General features: G+C 45.1%; 1 protein-coding gene across 4 annotated transcripts in view; it reads right to left on the bottom strand.

Annotated features, from left to right (window-relative positions):
* The window catches only part of CNOT7 (CCR4-NOT transcription complex subunit 7), a 232883-nt gene that overhangs the window by 142913 nt on the left and 74287 nt on the right, over positions 1-15683 (bottom strand). For all 4 annotated transcript variants that reach the window (XM_085642014.1, XM_085642015.1, XM_085642016.1 and 1 more), the window contains exon 4: positions 2132-2293. In XM_085642014.1, the coding sequence (XP_085498140.1) occupies positions 2132-2293 (162 nt within the window). The remainder of the gene's footprint in view (positions 1-2131; positions 2294-15683) is intronic.

Genomic DNA, 15683 nt, shown 5'->3' with positions numbered 1-15683 from the left:
GCGCCGGGGCCGCCGGCGCAGGAGCCCCCACACGCGACAAGGGACCCGCAGAAGTCCCAGGAAGTGAAGGAGGACATGGAAGAGCCTAAGAGGCCTGCAAGGCCGCCGCATAGGCCTCCATCTGGGCTCTGGTCGCCCCCGCGCCAGGGAACGGAGGATAGGATGGCGACGCGCAGACCGCACCACCCACCGAGAACCCACGCCCCCAACAGGCCGGAGACCGGGCCTCGGGGACAAACTGTGACACTTACCAACAGGTGAGTGATGCCCTTGCGGCCTGGGAGAGGGACGATGTCGGAGACTAAGGCGGCAGTTCTTGAAGTCGTCCACGGGGGACGGACGCAGCGCCGCCGCCGACCTGGACATCCGTGCAGACAGGATCTTCATCCAGCGCTCCCGCCGGGACTTCAGCTTCATCTGCTGACACGCCTCACAATCCGTGGAGTCGTGGTGCTCCCCCAAACACCACATACAGATGGGGTGAGGGTTAATCGCCGACATCTGGCGCGCGCAAGACGAGCACATTTTAAAGTCCGAAGGCATTCGCACACTGTACCCAAGAAAAACGAGAAAAGAAGGCCTGAACAGGCCAGGACACAAGCCGGATCCGCGTTGCACGCGTAAAAGAAGAAAACTGACGTTGGCGCGCCGGGGTGGGGCTTACGTGACCTCGCTGACGTCACGCCCGCGGAGGACGTCGGGGTGGAGTCGCGAGGCAAGAAAGTTTTCCGGGTCCAGTCTCACGCCTGGGGATAATTCTACGTTAAGGAATCTGCAACTAGTAATCTCTATCAGATGCATATAACATTGATATGTCTCATCTGTCTAATAATCTAATCGCAGATCATGTTTTACTTACAAAGATGAGATCTTTTCAATAAACATTTGAAAATGTGTTACCCGTTTTCTTTGTAAAACTTTGGGCATGCTAAAGTGACCGTAAAAAAGGGTTAGATCTGTTTCTACGAATTCCTTGTAAATTAGAGTGGTCATGTTCGAGGTTACCCACAGCATTTTGAACTTTGGAGGTTTAGGAGTTTAGATGAGGTACTGTGAGCTAGCTGAACCAACATTTACTGATAATATGAGTAGACTTTTTTTTTTTAATATTGTTAAGTTTTGTTGACCTAATACACAGTCCTACTAAATTTGTAGGAACCATACAACACGGTTTCATCCCACCACAGATCTACATTCCATTATTGTTTAACCCCAGTAAAATAATTACTTGTGCATTAACAAGCTCAGATTCAGAGGGTTAGACCACAGCCAACTGCTGTGCTACCAACCTGGTATTCTTTCCCAAGATAATTATTACCAATACGTTTTGCAAGTTACTTTACGTTACCCGTTTCAAACAGTTGACCAAACAAAGGGTAGAACTGCAAGATTCCATCAGACTGAGGGACCTAAAGAGAACAGGTTGCTCAGAGAGCCCAGGTTTGTATGCCTTTCTACAATATAGAAGATGCCGCACACTACCACGATGCAGCTAGACGGGGGTGAGTAGTACACACAACAAGCCTAGAAAAAAAAGCATTCATCACACCACCAGTCTAAAAATCCATTAGAAACTCTGTGGTGGCCAAGCATGCTTCTAAACTGGACAGAAAAACACTGTCTGAATAGTGCATTGAGGAGTGGGGAATATAGGGATTTGGTTCAATATTACAGTGCATCATTAAAGGCAATGATATTGCTAATAACCTATTTAAACGGAGGAAAAAAATGCCTCATTGCGAACCCAATCATGTCAAATATGGTTTGTGCTGCAATAGCAATATTCCAAACTGAGAAAGCAGGGACTGGATGCAAGAGGTGCAAAGGGTAACATTAGGGAGGGACATGCTTCTTCACGCTATTTTATAATAGCTGAAAAGATCTATTTTACGCTGTCAACTTGCTTTCAGGCATAAAGCAAAGGGACCAGTACAGCTCTACTTCAACTCTTTGGAAACACGTCTAGGTTAAAGAACTTCAGGGCAAGTAAAAAGCAAAGAGCAAACCACCAAGACAGAAAAGCAAGCAGGAACATGGTAAAAACATCCACAGCAGTCCAAATTAAAAAAAGCATTTACAAAAAAACCATCAAAATAAAAACCTACACAAAAAAAAAAAAAAAAGGATTTACCTATGAAACGAAAGCCACTTCACCCCTTCACATAATATCACTCCTGATGTCATTAGCACCTCAGCAAAATGCAGAGCTTCAATTCCTTCATCTTCATGTTTCTTAAATTGAATACCCGATGAGGTTAGCAACTCTATAGAATCCTGTGCATACATGTCCTCCCTATTACAGAAACAGAAAACGATATTACATATCACCTAAGAATTTTTTTTTAACAATCCGTTACCATTTTCCCATTCTGCATAAACCAATTTAAAAAAAAAAGAAAAGTCAAACAATGGTAGAAGATACTAAAGGCTACACTGAAACTACTATACACAATGAAAATACATCACTTATTAAACCTAATTTCAGAAATAAGCAATATTAACTTCAGACAATAGTTGAAGCACAGTGCTTAAAGTAGCATTTCCATTTGACGTCCTATAAGAGTGGCATATATGTAGAGATAAAGTCCCCCCCCCCACACGAAAGATAAAACAATTTAATCGATATTAAGAATCTGTGTCCAGGCAATCTGCTGTATTGTCTTGCCAAATACAAGCCTATAGTATATACTCTGAAGTCACATTCTTGACAAGTTACACCTTTCACAGATCCATTTGTCCAGTGGCAGATAGTGATGAGAACGAGTCACAGCATACAAACAAGCACTGGCAAAGCCAATAGGACTCGCCTATGCAAAAGCTATTCACTTTGCCAATGTGTTTTAGCCATGTTGTATATCAGCATGGCTGTTGTTCAGCATGGCTAAAAGTTAGTGGCGTAGAGGAGAGTGGAGTGTTGTAGAGTGGAATAACATACAGTGTTGTGTATTGAGTGGCAGAGTGGAATGGTGTAAAGTGTTGTGTATTGAGTGGCAGAGTACAATGGCTCAGAGTGTTGTGTATTTGGTGGCAGACTGGAATGGGATAGAGTGGCGTACAGTATAGTGGAATGGTATAAATTGTTGCAGAGTATAGTGGCTTAAAGTGCAGAGGAATAGAATTCAGCAGCGTACAATGCAGCGTTGTGGAGTGACATACAGTAAAGAGGTGCAGAATAGGGTGGTATAGAGTGTAATTGCATCAATTTGTGCAGATTAGAGTGGTGCAGAGTAGAGTATGGTGCAGTCGAGTGCAGTGGCATAGAGTGCTACAAAGTTCAGTAGCTTAGACTGGAGGGATGCAGTGTACAGTGCCAGAGAACACTGGCACATAATGCAGTAGTACAGAGTAGAGTGGCATAGAGTTCACAAGCATAAACTGCAGGGTTGCAGAGTAGAGTGTCAGAGTGCAGTGACATAGATTAGAGTGGAGTACTTTTACTAATAAAACTATACAGCGCACAAACAATATGTTGGAATGGCATCACCTTGTTTATTGACTGTTCTGATCATATTAAAGTATTTGTTTCCAGCACGCTTCTGAATGAACCAAACATTTACTTCATTTGTGCTTTGCTAATTGTGACATACTTGCACAGTTCATTTAAATGTTATTGTGTGTTAGAAAAAAGACCTTTCATGTCCCCAGTATCCAGCAAGATTGCCACATAAATCCTCTCACTTTGAAGTTAGAGAAAGAAAAGTAAACACCAAGCTCCCTTGGAAGACAGAGCCTGTCATTGGACCGCAGTCTTTGAATGCACAGCAAATGTAACAAGTTAAGAACAAGATTTACAGGCCTATTTACGGAAAGGAGCACTCGTGGAAGAATACAAGGAGAGGTAGTGTGAAAAAGCTTAACTCCTTGGGAGGAACAAACTAAACCTGGATAGCCTAAAACAAATAAAGCGAGTAAATAGAAAGCCAGAAAATGTGAGTTACAAATCACAAAGCCAATGGTAAGCAACAGGCAGAATGCATTCCCAGGGAAGCTTTCTGGATGTCCCCAAGATGTATTTAGCAACTGTGATCTAACTAGGATATCTGTCTTCCATTCTCCAACTTTAGATCCACTTACTGATCTATTTATTAAGGGTAGGATCGTGTTAGTTTGTATTTATGCAAGTCTAGTACAAAACGCTGTTTATTCACACAAATTAAGTGAGAAATTAGGAGGTATGGAAAGTATGGCACAAAAACAGATCTGCAACACAATAACTGCAGCTTTCAAAACTGGCAAGCAGGCCATTTCCCCGTTTTAGTAGCTATCACACTTTTCCAAACCAGGACCACCATGGTCAGCACTATAATGTTAGAACTGAAATCTTCTTGCACGACCACCTTTTGTATGTAAATAAATACAGTTATTTATGCTATTTCCAAAGGCGTTTGCAAATAATCTCACCTTTGAATAAAGTGTGAACGCTTTGTACATCACGGAATTTGAACCCTATTTAATCTATGTAGTTTTAGCACTCAAGGAAAGGTTTACAATTTTTTTTTTTAAATTAAAACATTATTGGCATAGCCAATAGGTCTCGCTTTTTCGACCTTACACGTGTTTAGCCAGAGCTATTGGCTTTGCCAATGTATAAGTTATACTGTAGGGCAGCATCGGTGCTATGCAGCATGTTGAAGAGTAATAATAAAAAAGTGTTAAGCATTTTTGTTATCTTCTATATAACCAATAGGACATTACTGAATAATTTTGAGCAGTCTTAAAACCAATAAGACATTTTCTAGGCGAGACCTAAAAAATGAGGTTCTGCATATTTTCCAAAGACGACCTAAAAAGTCTGTGGATAATAGCAGGTTTACTGTATGTGTTAAAACGTAATGAATCTGCAAAGGACTCTCAAACCAGGGACATACCTCCGCCTATATACCCTTTACACAGGTGAAGCTGTTGTACTCACGAGAGGAGCTCAGTATGATGGCATAATCTAAAAGGTACTGTCACTTTAAATGTACCTTTGTCAGCTAAATATTTTTTTTAACAAATTGCAGACTAGTTTAACCTATATCTGTGGTTGGTGGTCATCTTTGAAAGATAGTTTTGATTTCTGGGTTTATTTGAGATGTATGTGGGCCCGTAATGGAAGGTAGTGAAACACTGTAGTTGAGTCCAGGAGAATGGTACAAAGTTATCAACGCTGGTTCAGATAAGATGGAAACAAAGCGGGGCAATGAGGCACATGTTTATGAAAAGGTGAGGCTACTTCGTATAAATTGAGGGGGGGTGGAGGGAGTCTGCCAGAGGGAGATGGTTAAAATGTAAGATGGGGCGTGGAGGTCTGGTAGCTTTGAAAGAAGCTATTGGCCAGCACGGCAGTGTTCCTTTGTTGGAGTAGGGGGGGCTGGAATGAGGGGTGGGAATGTGTGTGTTGGTGGGGTTGCAGGGCATAACTATAGCGAGGAGCCTCAGCACGGACAAGGTGTCCTGGCATGGGCGAGTTGGCATGGACGAGCAAAGGTTTGCCGAAGGCGACTGCAGTATGCTTTATTTAAACACTGCCTCAACTTGCTGCCTAAGGCTGTGAGGGCCTCCGCTATTCCCGGGTCCTCGTGCTTCACAGAGCCCCAGCTATCCCAGACAGGCAGAGAGGCTTTAATAAACTCACAAACTCTGGCCACACTGGCCTAGGTGGGAGGGGACTGGTGGAACCAGGAACCTCCATTAGCAGTAATCTGCTGCATGTATGTGTTAAGATGAAGATAGCATCTTCGTCGGATTACATAACTTGCCCATTATCACACAGTATGCTAAATGGCTAAGCCGGGACTTAAACTCACCAACACCTGAAACACGGCAGACCCTCAGGCAGTAGATCATAATTCTGTGATTTCTGTCCCTGGCAAACTACACTGGCCATGCACAACGCTCCACTCGACACATGCACATGAGAGAGGACGAAATACACAATAAACACAACACTCCCTGTCCTACAGATATAGTTATGCCCCTCTGCATTTGGAAGTGCATTTGCATGTGTTACCCGTTTGTCTTCTCTATGCACTTAAAGAATTAGATAGAAGATACAGAGGAGTACAGGGCGTTCTTTTTACAGCATTCTGCTGTTCTCTGTCCCACATTAACAGGAAGATACAAGCAATAAATGGCACAGGAGCAATTCACTTCACACCACTGACCGGGTGACCAGAGGCACACAGTAAATGGTGTGGGTGGCGGGATGGGAAGGAAAGGTGCAATCAAAGCTAAATAAATTAAAAAGTAGTGTGCTGAAAATAAACATATAGCCAAAGCGAAAGGATCGCTGTAGCATGGGCCACCTCCAGGGCAGAACCAGACAGCCAAAAGACAGGCCAAATGTTAATTATTCACCAACGAAACCAAAGGAATTTAGAAATGCAGACGAAACAACCAATTGAAAGGACTGGGCGTGTTCAAAGCCCACAGACCGCATACACTATGTCTCCAAGACAGCTTATGCACACTGCCTAGGCTTTCCTAAACAGCACATATGCTTAGTCGTGAATTAGGGTGGAAGCTAGGACTTCGAGTGTGTGCTTTGTAGATTACAGATTTCTCAGACGGCAACTCAAAAGGGCATTCCCATTAGTTTAGATTTTTTTCATGCAAAGTATTTTTAACATAAACCACTAAAATATAGAATCTGCACAAGTCAAACACACACACAATGACAAAAAATATCATACAAGCTAAATGAATTCTTTTTAACGGTCTTAGAACAAAATATGAATTTTAGGGAAATTCTTTTGAGCAGTGAAATCATAGCAAATACACTATTTTTGAAACAAATTGTCCTTTGGATGTGAAAGTAATCCCCACAGGAGCACCAAATACAATTGAGGAATTGATGCCTTACTATGAGAAACTGTCAGGATAAACCACAAAACTCACTAAACTCACTAAATTAACATGCATTTAATCCTCTGGTAATTAGGCATAAAAGTAGTCAGGTTCAACTTGCAGGCAATGCGTATAGTATTTATACAGCACACAAACAGTAATAAAGTGAAAACACAACACCAAATAAATCCTACACTAAGTTCGAAAAATAGAGTTAAATGAAATAAATTTGACACCAAACAAAAATCCAATCATTAGAAACAGATATGCCATTTCACAGATTTAAGGTCAATATAGTGCCTAGAAGCTCAAAGTGCCACTCGCAATTGGCCATCTTGTTATGCAAGACCGTGTGATAGTCACAAGTTCAGGCTGAGCACGATGTAGCAGGGGCTGTAAAAAAGGGATTAAGTTAGTCCAGCTAAAAAAAAAAAAAAGTTACCTTCAATAGTCCAGCGCAAAGAGTTTCATTTGTGGTTTAGGATGCTGAGAAGAACAGGAAGGGTGTAGAAGCTGGTTGTTGCTGTAGTGCAAAGAGCAGGCAGGGCGTCGCTGTAGCATTGAGATTTTGTCTGGTGTCATGGGAGGTCATGGTTTGGTGATGGCAGTCACCAAGGTCTGCAGATACTGTAGTGCGAAGTGCGGATCTTGTGATGCCGGTCGTCGCTGGCAATTGCTGTATCGTGAAGAGTCGAGTTCATCGGAGCTTCATGTTGGCAGTCGGCAAGATCTTTTGCATCGCTTGCAGTCGCTAACAGCCCAAAACTTCAGGATTTCTCCTCTTCTTCAAAAAGGAGCTCAACAGATGCCACACCAAACAGGTACAGTCTGCCTTCTCAGAAAGCAGAGCAGTTCCCCTGATTGTGTAAACTAAGACTCTGGCATAGTTCTACAAGGTTAGCTTTCCCACCCATGGGAGCCACAAGTGAACTTAGTTTAATGCACCAGTGCTGAATGTGAAAGACAGGTTATTGTAGTAACCAGCAGAACCCCACTCAATGCAAAGTTGAAGCGAAGTCATTGCTTTTGGGTTACTAACAATCCTTGGAAAGGGATTAGGGGCTCAATGGTAACAGCAAACCTACTTTGCTCCTCACAATATCACACACACAGCACTAAGAACAGACACTTAACTAAAACTCTTTATTACAACAGGGTGAACCTGTTTCCTAGTTTATCTAAAATGATCACACAGGATATTTTGAGGACAGCAAGAAGGCAAGTTTGAAACAAAAACAAAATGAACATTTCTAACATGGTTTAAAAAAAATCATCTAAAAAAGTCTAACACCATTAAAACCTACTTCTATGTGCTACCCTAGGAGAGCATGTAGTAGAGTAACTTGCAGTCTAAAGTTTCTCTGGGAGAGGCGGCACATGGCATACCTTGTTGACAGAGCAGGCTGTTATCAGCGGAGCCGTGGAGTAAGCTTTTGCTGCCAAAGGCAAATGCACTTCGGTGGCAGCATCCCTCTGTACTTGGTGAAAAGATACTCACCACGCAGGTAAGGATTTTAGGATTCCTTTAAAGGAGTATCTTCGTACAGAACAGGCAGGATAACAGCAACTGCCTAATTCCTATCAACCATCCACACTACATGCCTACATCACAATCCCCCTGAACATGCTATCGTCCACCACCCATCCTCCCACTATATTTTTCAACTCAGAGCCCAACACTCGGCTCTTTTATCAGCATCAGGCAGGATTCATCATCTTCTTTAAGTGCCAGCAATAACTAAGATCATTTCGGATGGTATCTTGCAGGATAATCTGGGGCAAAGGACCTCTCTACCTATGGGGTTGTGTGGTGGTCCCTAAACACTAGATATTATCAGCGAACAAAGCTTTGACAATTTCAGGAATGGTGTAAACAGATTACAGGCACCAGAGAAAGGGTCCTAGACAGATCTTTAAGAGGATAGGAAACAAGGGGTCATCAATTTGAACTACACCTCTTAGATGAATATTCTAAGGATGTTTCTTGATGGCTTTGATACATGGATAAGGGAACACTTGTTCCAGACTGGGTGTCTCATCAGGTTTTATAATTAGGTCCATTTATATCGGAACTGGAAACACTCTTAGTTCCATGAATGAGAAGGGTGGACAGTAATGAGTTGGACTTTAGCGACTTTACATCACCCTGGCAGCAGGACAGTATTTCTTCTGTAGAGTCCACAAATCAAGGAGTCAGGTTTCCACAAAGAGGCAAATGTTACTGCTCAATTTTGCTTCACCCTTAAAGCCCTTGGTTTTCCCTCAATAGTTAGGAGACGCAAGTTCGCCTTGGACGACACAACAGGTCTGAGCCCCTCAATCTCCAGCTTCGAGGGTGAAGCAAAATTGAGCCATAACATTGGCCTATAGTTATCATAACTGGAGGTGGATACTAGACATCGGACAACCTCTGCAGAAGCCCCTTTCAAACAACAGTCACAATCAGGCTGAACTATAAAAGTCACTAAATTAACCTGTGCCTAACCTTCTGGTAGCTTGGCAAAAAAGCAGTCAGGCAATATGTAAGTATTTATGCAGCATTCAAATAGCAAAGTTAAGATAACGCAAGAAAAATCCCACACTAATTTAGAAAATTAGAGTAAAACATAATTAATTATCTCACAGCAAAACTACAAAAATCTAATCAGTAGAACTGGAAATATGCAATTTCATAGATTTAAGCTAAACATTGCACTTAAATCCTCAAAGCGCTACTCTCTGTTGTCTGGTTGTGCGAGACCGGTTTAAAGTCACAAACTCAGGTCAACTGGCATGGGAAGCATCATGAATGGCTGTAGCCGTAACGTGAAGAGCAGCTCTGACGTCTCAGACGGTCATTGCTTTAGCACATACATCCTGTTGGGTGTCTCGTACAGTCGTTGCTGAGCTTCACATAGGCGGTCACCGCAGGCTGTTAATGTTGTAGAACGAAGAGCAGAACTTGCGTCGCTGGCATTTGCTGTAGTACGGAGTCTAGTTCACCAGAGACTCGGGTTAGCGGTTGGCGCAGGCAGCAAGACCTTGGCGCAACCTGGCCCATTCAAGGTCGCAAAGAGCCCAAAACTTCAGGATTTCTTTATTACTCCCGTACCTCGGAGGCACCTCTTGGGGTTCAGGAACTCACTCCAGCAAAGGCCAGCAGGGCTTAGACCGGTCCAGTTGCAGGTCAAGTTCAGCAGGTCAGCTGGGTAGTGTCAGGGAGTTCTCTGGAGCTTGCTGTGTCCCTGTAGATCAGAACAAGAGATCATCTAACTACCCCTTGCAGTCACTCAAGTAGCCTGGAATGAGGGAGCAGCACCAATCTTCCTTCTCAGACAGCAGGGCAGTCTTTCTTTAGTGTGCACAGTGCCAGGAGCGTACTCCAGAATGGGTCTGAGGGTCCTATTTTTATACCTGGGGCCATCTTGGAAGTGGGAGAAGCTTCTGAAGTTTTCCCCTTTCAGACGTGTCTGGAATTTACTACCTCCCTGCCCTGGTCCCACTCTGTCTGGGGGCAAAATAGGTTAGTGTGAAGATTTTTTTGAGTGTTCTGGACCAGTGCCCTTGAAGAGCAAGTATGGTAGGCAATAGCTCTGTCCTCCCCCCTCACTCCCAATCACGTCAAGATGGCCCATTCGGCCAACACCTGGGCCCTCTCTTGGGATACTGTCTGGGAGGAATACAAACAGGCCAACTACATCTAGTTATGTGCCACAGGGTACAAGCTGCAGGAACCAAATCATTAGGACAAAAAAAATAAAAAAAGGCAATTTTCTAAAAGTGGAATTTTCCGAATTCCGGCTTTACCATTAAAGAAGGTTTTAAACTAAAAGTCCTCAGACAACATACAAGAATACACGATATTCCTACCTGCTCCCAAACAAAAGTTATCGCTTATTAAACATAATAGGTAACCACCATGTTCTCCTAGGGGACAGGTAAACCACACATTAGTGAATAAGAAATTTAGGAGTTTTTGTCACTACCAGGACACGTAAAACTTAAAAGTATATGTTCAACTTTATAATTACATTGCACCCTGCACCATGGGCAGTTTAGGGTCTACCACAGGGGTGATGTGTATTAAAAAGGGGTGTTTAGGTCTGGAAAAAGGTTTATTATGTCAGGTCGAAGTGCCAGTTTAAAACTGCACACAGGCTGCAATGGCAGGCATGAGACATGTTTAAAATGGGTACTTAAGCGGGTGGCACAATAAATGCTGCAGGCCCACTAGTAGCATTTAATTTACAGGCCCTGGTTACATGTAGTACCACTTTATTAGGGACTCAAGGCAACATAAATGTGCCAATTGGGGGCAAGACAATTTTACCATGTTTAAAGGGGAGAGCACAAGCACTTTAGAACGGACTAGTAGTGGGAAAGTGCATAGAGCACTAAAGCCAATGAAAACCAATTCCGCAAAACAGAAAGGGTGAAGGCAAAAGGTTTGGGGTTGACCGTACAGAAAGGAACAGGTCGAACCTACCTTATTATCAGTCTTGTGCAGAGCACTCTTTCCCATGGCACTGCATGTTAAAGTGATGCGGCTGGGGATGAATAATGTTTTTGTGCAACAGGAAGCAAAGGACAAAAAATCCTGGAAGATGATTTTAGATGCCTGAAACCGACGCCCATCAAGGCATAAACAAAATGAAGGTGGTACATTGTCAATCCTGAGTAATAGATTTAATCAATAGCACAGGGCTCAAAAAATCATAACATTTTTACTAGCCCTGCAGGTCTAGTAACTTGAAAAACCTATTTGACCTAACTGTAAAGTACTTGAACAGTGAACTAGTCTTAACGCGATTGTCACACAATTAACTTAACAAAATCCTCTTACTTCAGTTACAGAAAGAAAAGTAAACATTGGAAGACAAACTGACTTTTGATCGCTGTCTCTAAAAGCCAAGCAAATGTGACTAGATAAGATTTAACTGCATCTTTAATGCTCATTCACTTTGTGAGCAATAAAGATGCCATTAAATCTTATTGTTAGAACTGGGGGTCTCTAGTTGGCAGAGGTTGGTACCTTTGACCAAATAGGGACCCTTCTTTTAAGTCAGAGAAAGGGGATTACACTACTGGATAAACCCTGCTCACCCGCTCGGTACCTTGGCATGAGCAGACAGACTTATCTCAGAGGCAGTGTGTTAAGCATTTGTGAACCCACACAGTAATACAGTGAAAACATTACAGATGGACACCACACAGGTTTTATAAAAATAAGTATTCTTTATATTGACTTAACACAAGACCACAAACGACAAAAATCCACAATACTGTACTCAAAATACACTTAAAGATGGTAGAAGTCACTTAGTTCAAGTTGATGATAAATGCGACAGTTCTCACAAAAGTACCTGGATGTGTAACGCAAAACAGACAAAAGGTTCGCAGGGATGGAGATGCGTCGGTTCCTTGCTTCGGGGGAGATGATGAGTCGCGCCTCAATGCTTGCGCAGAGTAGGGGATGCGTCTTGGTCCTTACCGGAGAGGAGGTGATGCGTTGATTCTCGTACTGCATTCCGGTTACGATGCAACAAGATGGCGCCTCAATGCGATGATACAATCTGGTGCGATGCCTTAAGATGGCGCCCTTGATGCGACGACGTGAAGATGATGCGTGCACGCCCTGCAGCCGTGTGGCTAACTCTGTAACTTTGGAGCCGTGACAGGCCCTGCAACACGCTTCTACGGTGATGCGACGGCTACCTCTGCGGCGGCAACACGCTTCTCCGGTGATGCGCCGGGTAACAGCTTTGACGAAGACACGCTTCTCTGGAGATGCGGCGTCGACCTCTGCGGCGGCGACACGCTTCTCCGGCGATGCGACAGCAACTGCTCCGACTGCGACACCCTTCTTTGTTGAGTCGCGCTTCCAGCTCCCAGCGACACGCAGGCTTCTGCAGACAGAATTCCCAGCAAGGAAATCCAGAGGGGAGCTGGAGGTGAAGTCTTTTGTCCCCGAGACTTCAGCAGGAGGCAAGCACAAGTTCAAGCCCTTGGGAGCAATATTCTGCAAGATGATGACATTTCTTTGAAAGTTCCTTCTCCTCTCCTTGGCACTGAAGACACTACTGTAGGCCAACCCAGCAACACAGCACACTGGCAGGGGGGGCAGTCCAACTCCTACAGCTTCCTTGGTACTTCTCCTTCAGGGCTCGACAAATTCACTTGCCTGCTCGCATTTGCGAGGTAGAATTAATGAGGATGAGCAATTTTTAGGTCCTACTCGCCCTTTCTGACGAGTAGGAAAACAAACTAACTTTTGTCCTCCGTCTTTGAAAACAGAGCAAATGTGACAAGATAACAAGATTTAAAGGCATTTTTATTGCTCACAAAGCGAATGAGCAATAAAGATGCCTTTAAATTTTGTTATCTTGTCTCATTTGCTCCGCTTTCAGAGACGGAGGTCAAGTAGGTTGCAATTAGGTCGAGGAGATTTTTCAAGGTACTAGACCTGCAGGACTAGTACCATTTTTCGGATTTTTCGAGCCCTGTCCTTGGCAGAGGTTTGTCTTGTTGTTCCAGAAGTGATCTAAATTCTTGGGGTCTGTGTTGTACTTGGCCCTGCTTGCAGGGTCACCATGGAACTGTGTTGCCTTCCCCCCAGTTTTTTCCTTACATGAAATTGGTGGTTTACAATAAAACACAATATGTATGTATGTTTGGTATGGTTGAAGGGAAAATAATAAATGCTGCGCAATGGAGTACGCAGGTTTATTTATACTGTCACTTTTAACAGTCGTCATTTTGGTGAGCTTTGGGCCTGCCTGCCTGAGGTGGGTTGGCGGTCTAGTTCTCAAAGTGACAAGGTGCTCTACACCTCCCCCAAAAACCGGTTGCCCCAGAGAGCCTTCCAGAAGCTTCTGGCCTTTGCCAGTAGGGGGGTGTGAGGGGCGTATATATAGAGGAGCTGAGACTCCATGTGGTGGGGTCTGCTTAGACTTTGGTCTGGAGGGGACACTCTGCCAGGAGGTACCGCCGCAAGGGCCTGCGTGCTGGCCCCTGTGCCCGACTCTGCCCCTCCACATTTCTACTGGACCAAGGAGAGACTCTGCTGGAGTGGAGACCGCTGCGCTGGGAGGATTGCCATCTTAATGGAGGATGACTGTTCCCAGGAACTGCTGCTTCATTTTTGGTGAGCTGCCCTACTGATCTCGCCCTGCATGGACTGTGCGCTCCTGGCCCCTAGCGCCTCGTGAGCGCTGCAATTCTAGCTTGCCTGCTGTCTAGCGCCTGGGGAGCGCCATATTTGGATTGACTGTGCTTACCTGCCTGCACTTGAGTGCTACGTGGGCCCTATTTTCTTGATTGCCAGAAGGGGAGCGCTAACCTTTCATCCCTGAAGCTTTTGGTGCTTCCTAGCGCCTGGTGAGCGCTATATTTCAATTCCCCTGCATTGTGGGCGTTTTTGCAGCAGAGCAGGAGCCCACCACGCGTTATGGTCGTATTTTTGCATATTTAAACAGCGGGTGCCCACCCCGCATCTATGCTTTATTTTTCATCCCTAGCGGGTGCCTACCCCGCTTTATGCATATTTTAGTAGCGGGTGCCCACCCCACGTGTTACCGCTAAAATCACCGCTGCAGCCAGAGTCCAGAACCAGAGGAGAGCCGCCACGCTGCTCGCGGCGGCCCAGAAGGCCTGCAAGCTGCCTGGCATGGGCGGGGTAGAGGCAGGAAGTGGTCGCATGGTTGAGCGGGGCTCCCGTGCGTGGTGAGAGCCCCGCATTGGCAGAGGAAGCCAGGCAGGAGCCTACCCCACGATGGCCAACGGCCCAAACGACATCGGAGACTTCGCTCCGGAGGTGGGGGCTCCCCGTGAGCGGAGGAGTGCCCCGTGCAGGTGCAGAGTCTGCCGGCCGCTGAGGAGAAGGGTCCAGGATGACGTCCGAAGAAGATCGGAAGTCCCGGATCCGCGTGTGGAGGCTGCCAGTGGGTGGGGCTGATCCGAAGGGCGAGAGCGAGGCACAGAACCGGTGCCTGTAGACCCGAGCGGCTCCGCAGGGACTGCGGGCCGCTCCAACATTGGGGCCACATTTGTTTTGGAGTCCTTGTGGGGCTCCTGCATGGACCGGGCCACTGTGCCCCGGGGGGCACACAGCAGCACCACAGGTGCGGGCCGCTGCAACGTTTCCCCCTCTTCAGTTGGGCCCAATTATTTCTTCTCTTTCAGTGCCCTGGAGTGGGGCTCCCAAGGGCACGGGGGTGCCAGTGCTCTACTTGGGCATTTTCAATACCTAGCCCCAGAGTAGGGGGTTCAAAAGTACACCGTGGAGCCAGTACTCTTTTTGGGCTTCACAGCTGTGCCGCGCCAGAGTGGGCAGCTGCAATGGGGCACACAGCGGTTGTAGGGCCCAATGAGGGCTCAAGAGGGACTACTACCTGGCCAGTAACTTGTGGGCCTCATTTTTACACTGCTGCAGCGCTGGGCAAAGCTTCCTTTTAGACTCCCAGAGCGGGCTCCCCAGGCGCAGTGGCGCCAAAGACTACTCTGCCAAATAATAATCTTCTGTGGTGCACTGCATTACTGGTGATGACAAGCATGATATGCAGAGTACTACTATTTGGTGCCAGTGATGTTTATGCCATGATGATGCCCAATGCATAATATGCTTGATGCTCATGGTTTGTGCCCCACCTGAATGTGGTTATGCACAATGTCCTTTTTATGCTTATAAGGATGTGATTAATGCTCATGGTCTCTGCCCCATCAGAATATGAGAATACATAAGGTTTCTATCTCTAATGAGATGCACAATGTACTTCGGTTGATGCGGTTATGATGCAGAATGTGCCTATTTGTCTAAGGAGTGGTGTTATGCCTAATGTCATAGGGTCATGCCTAACATATTCCAATGCCTAATGTAT

This window comes from Triturus cristatus, chromosome 2_2 (assembly GCF_964204655.1).
Source record: "Triturus cristatus chromosome 2_2, aTriCri1.1, whole genome shotgun sequence".
Classification (NCBI taxonomy): Eukaryota; Metazoa; Chordata; class Amphibia; order Caudata; family Salamandridae; genus Triturus; species Triturus cristatus.
The sequence above is the reverse complement of the archived record's forward strand: the minus strand, read 5'-3'. Positions and strand labels throughout refer to the sequence as shown.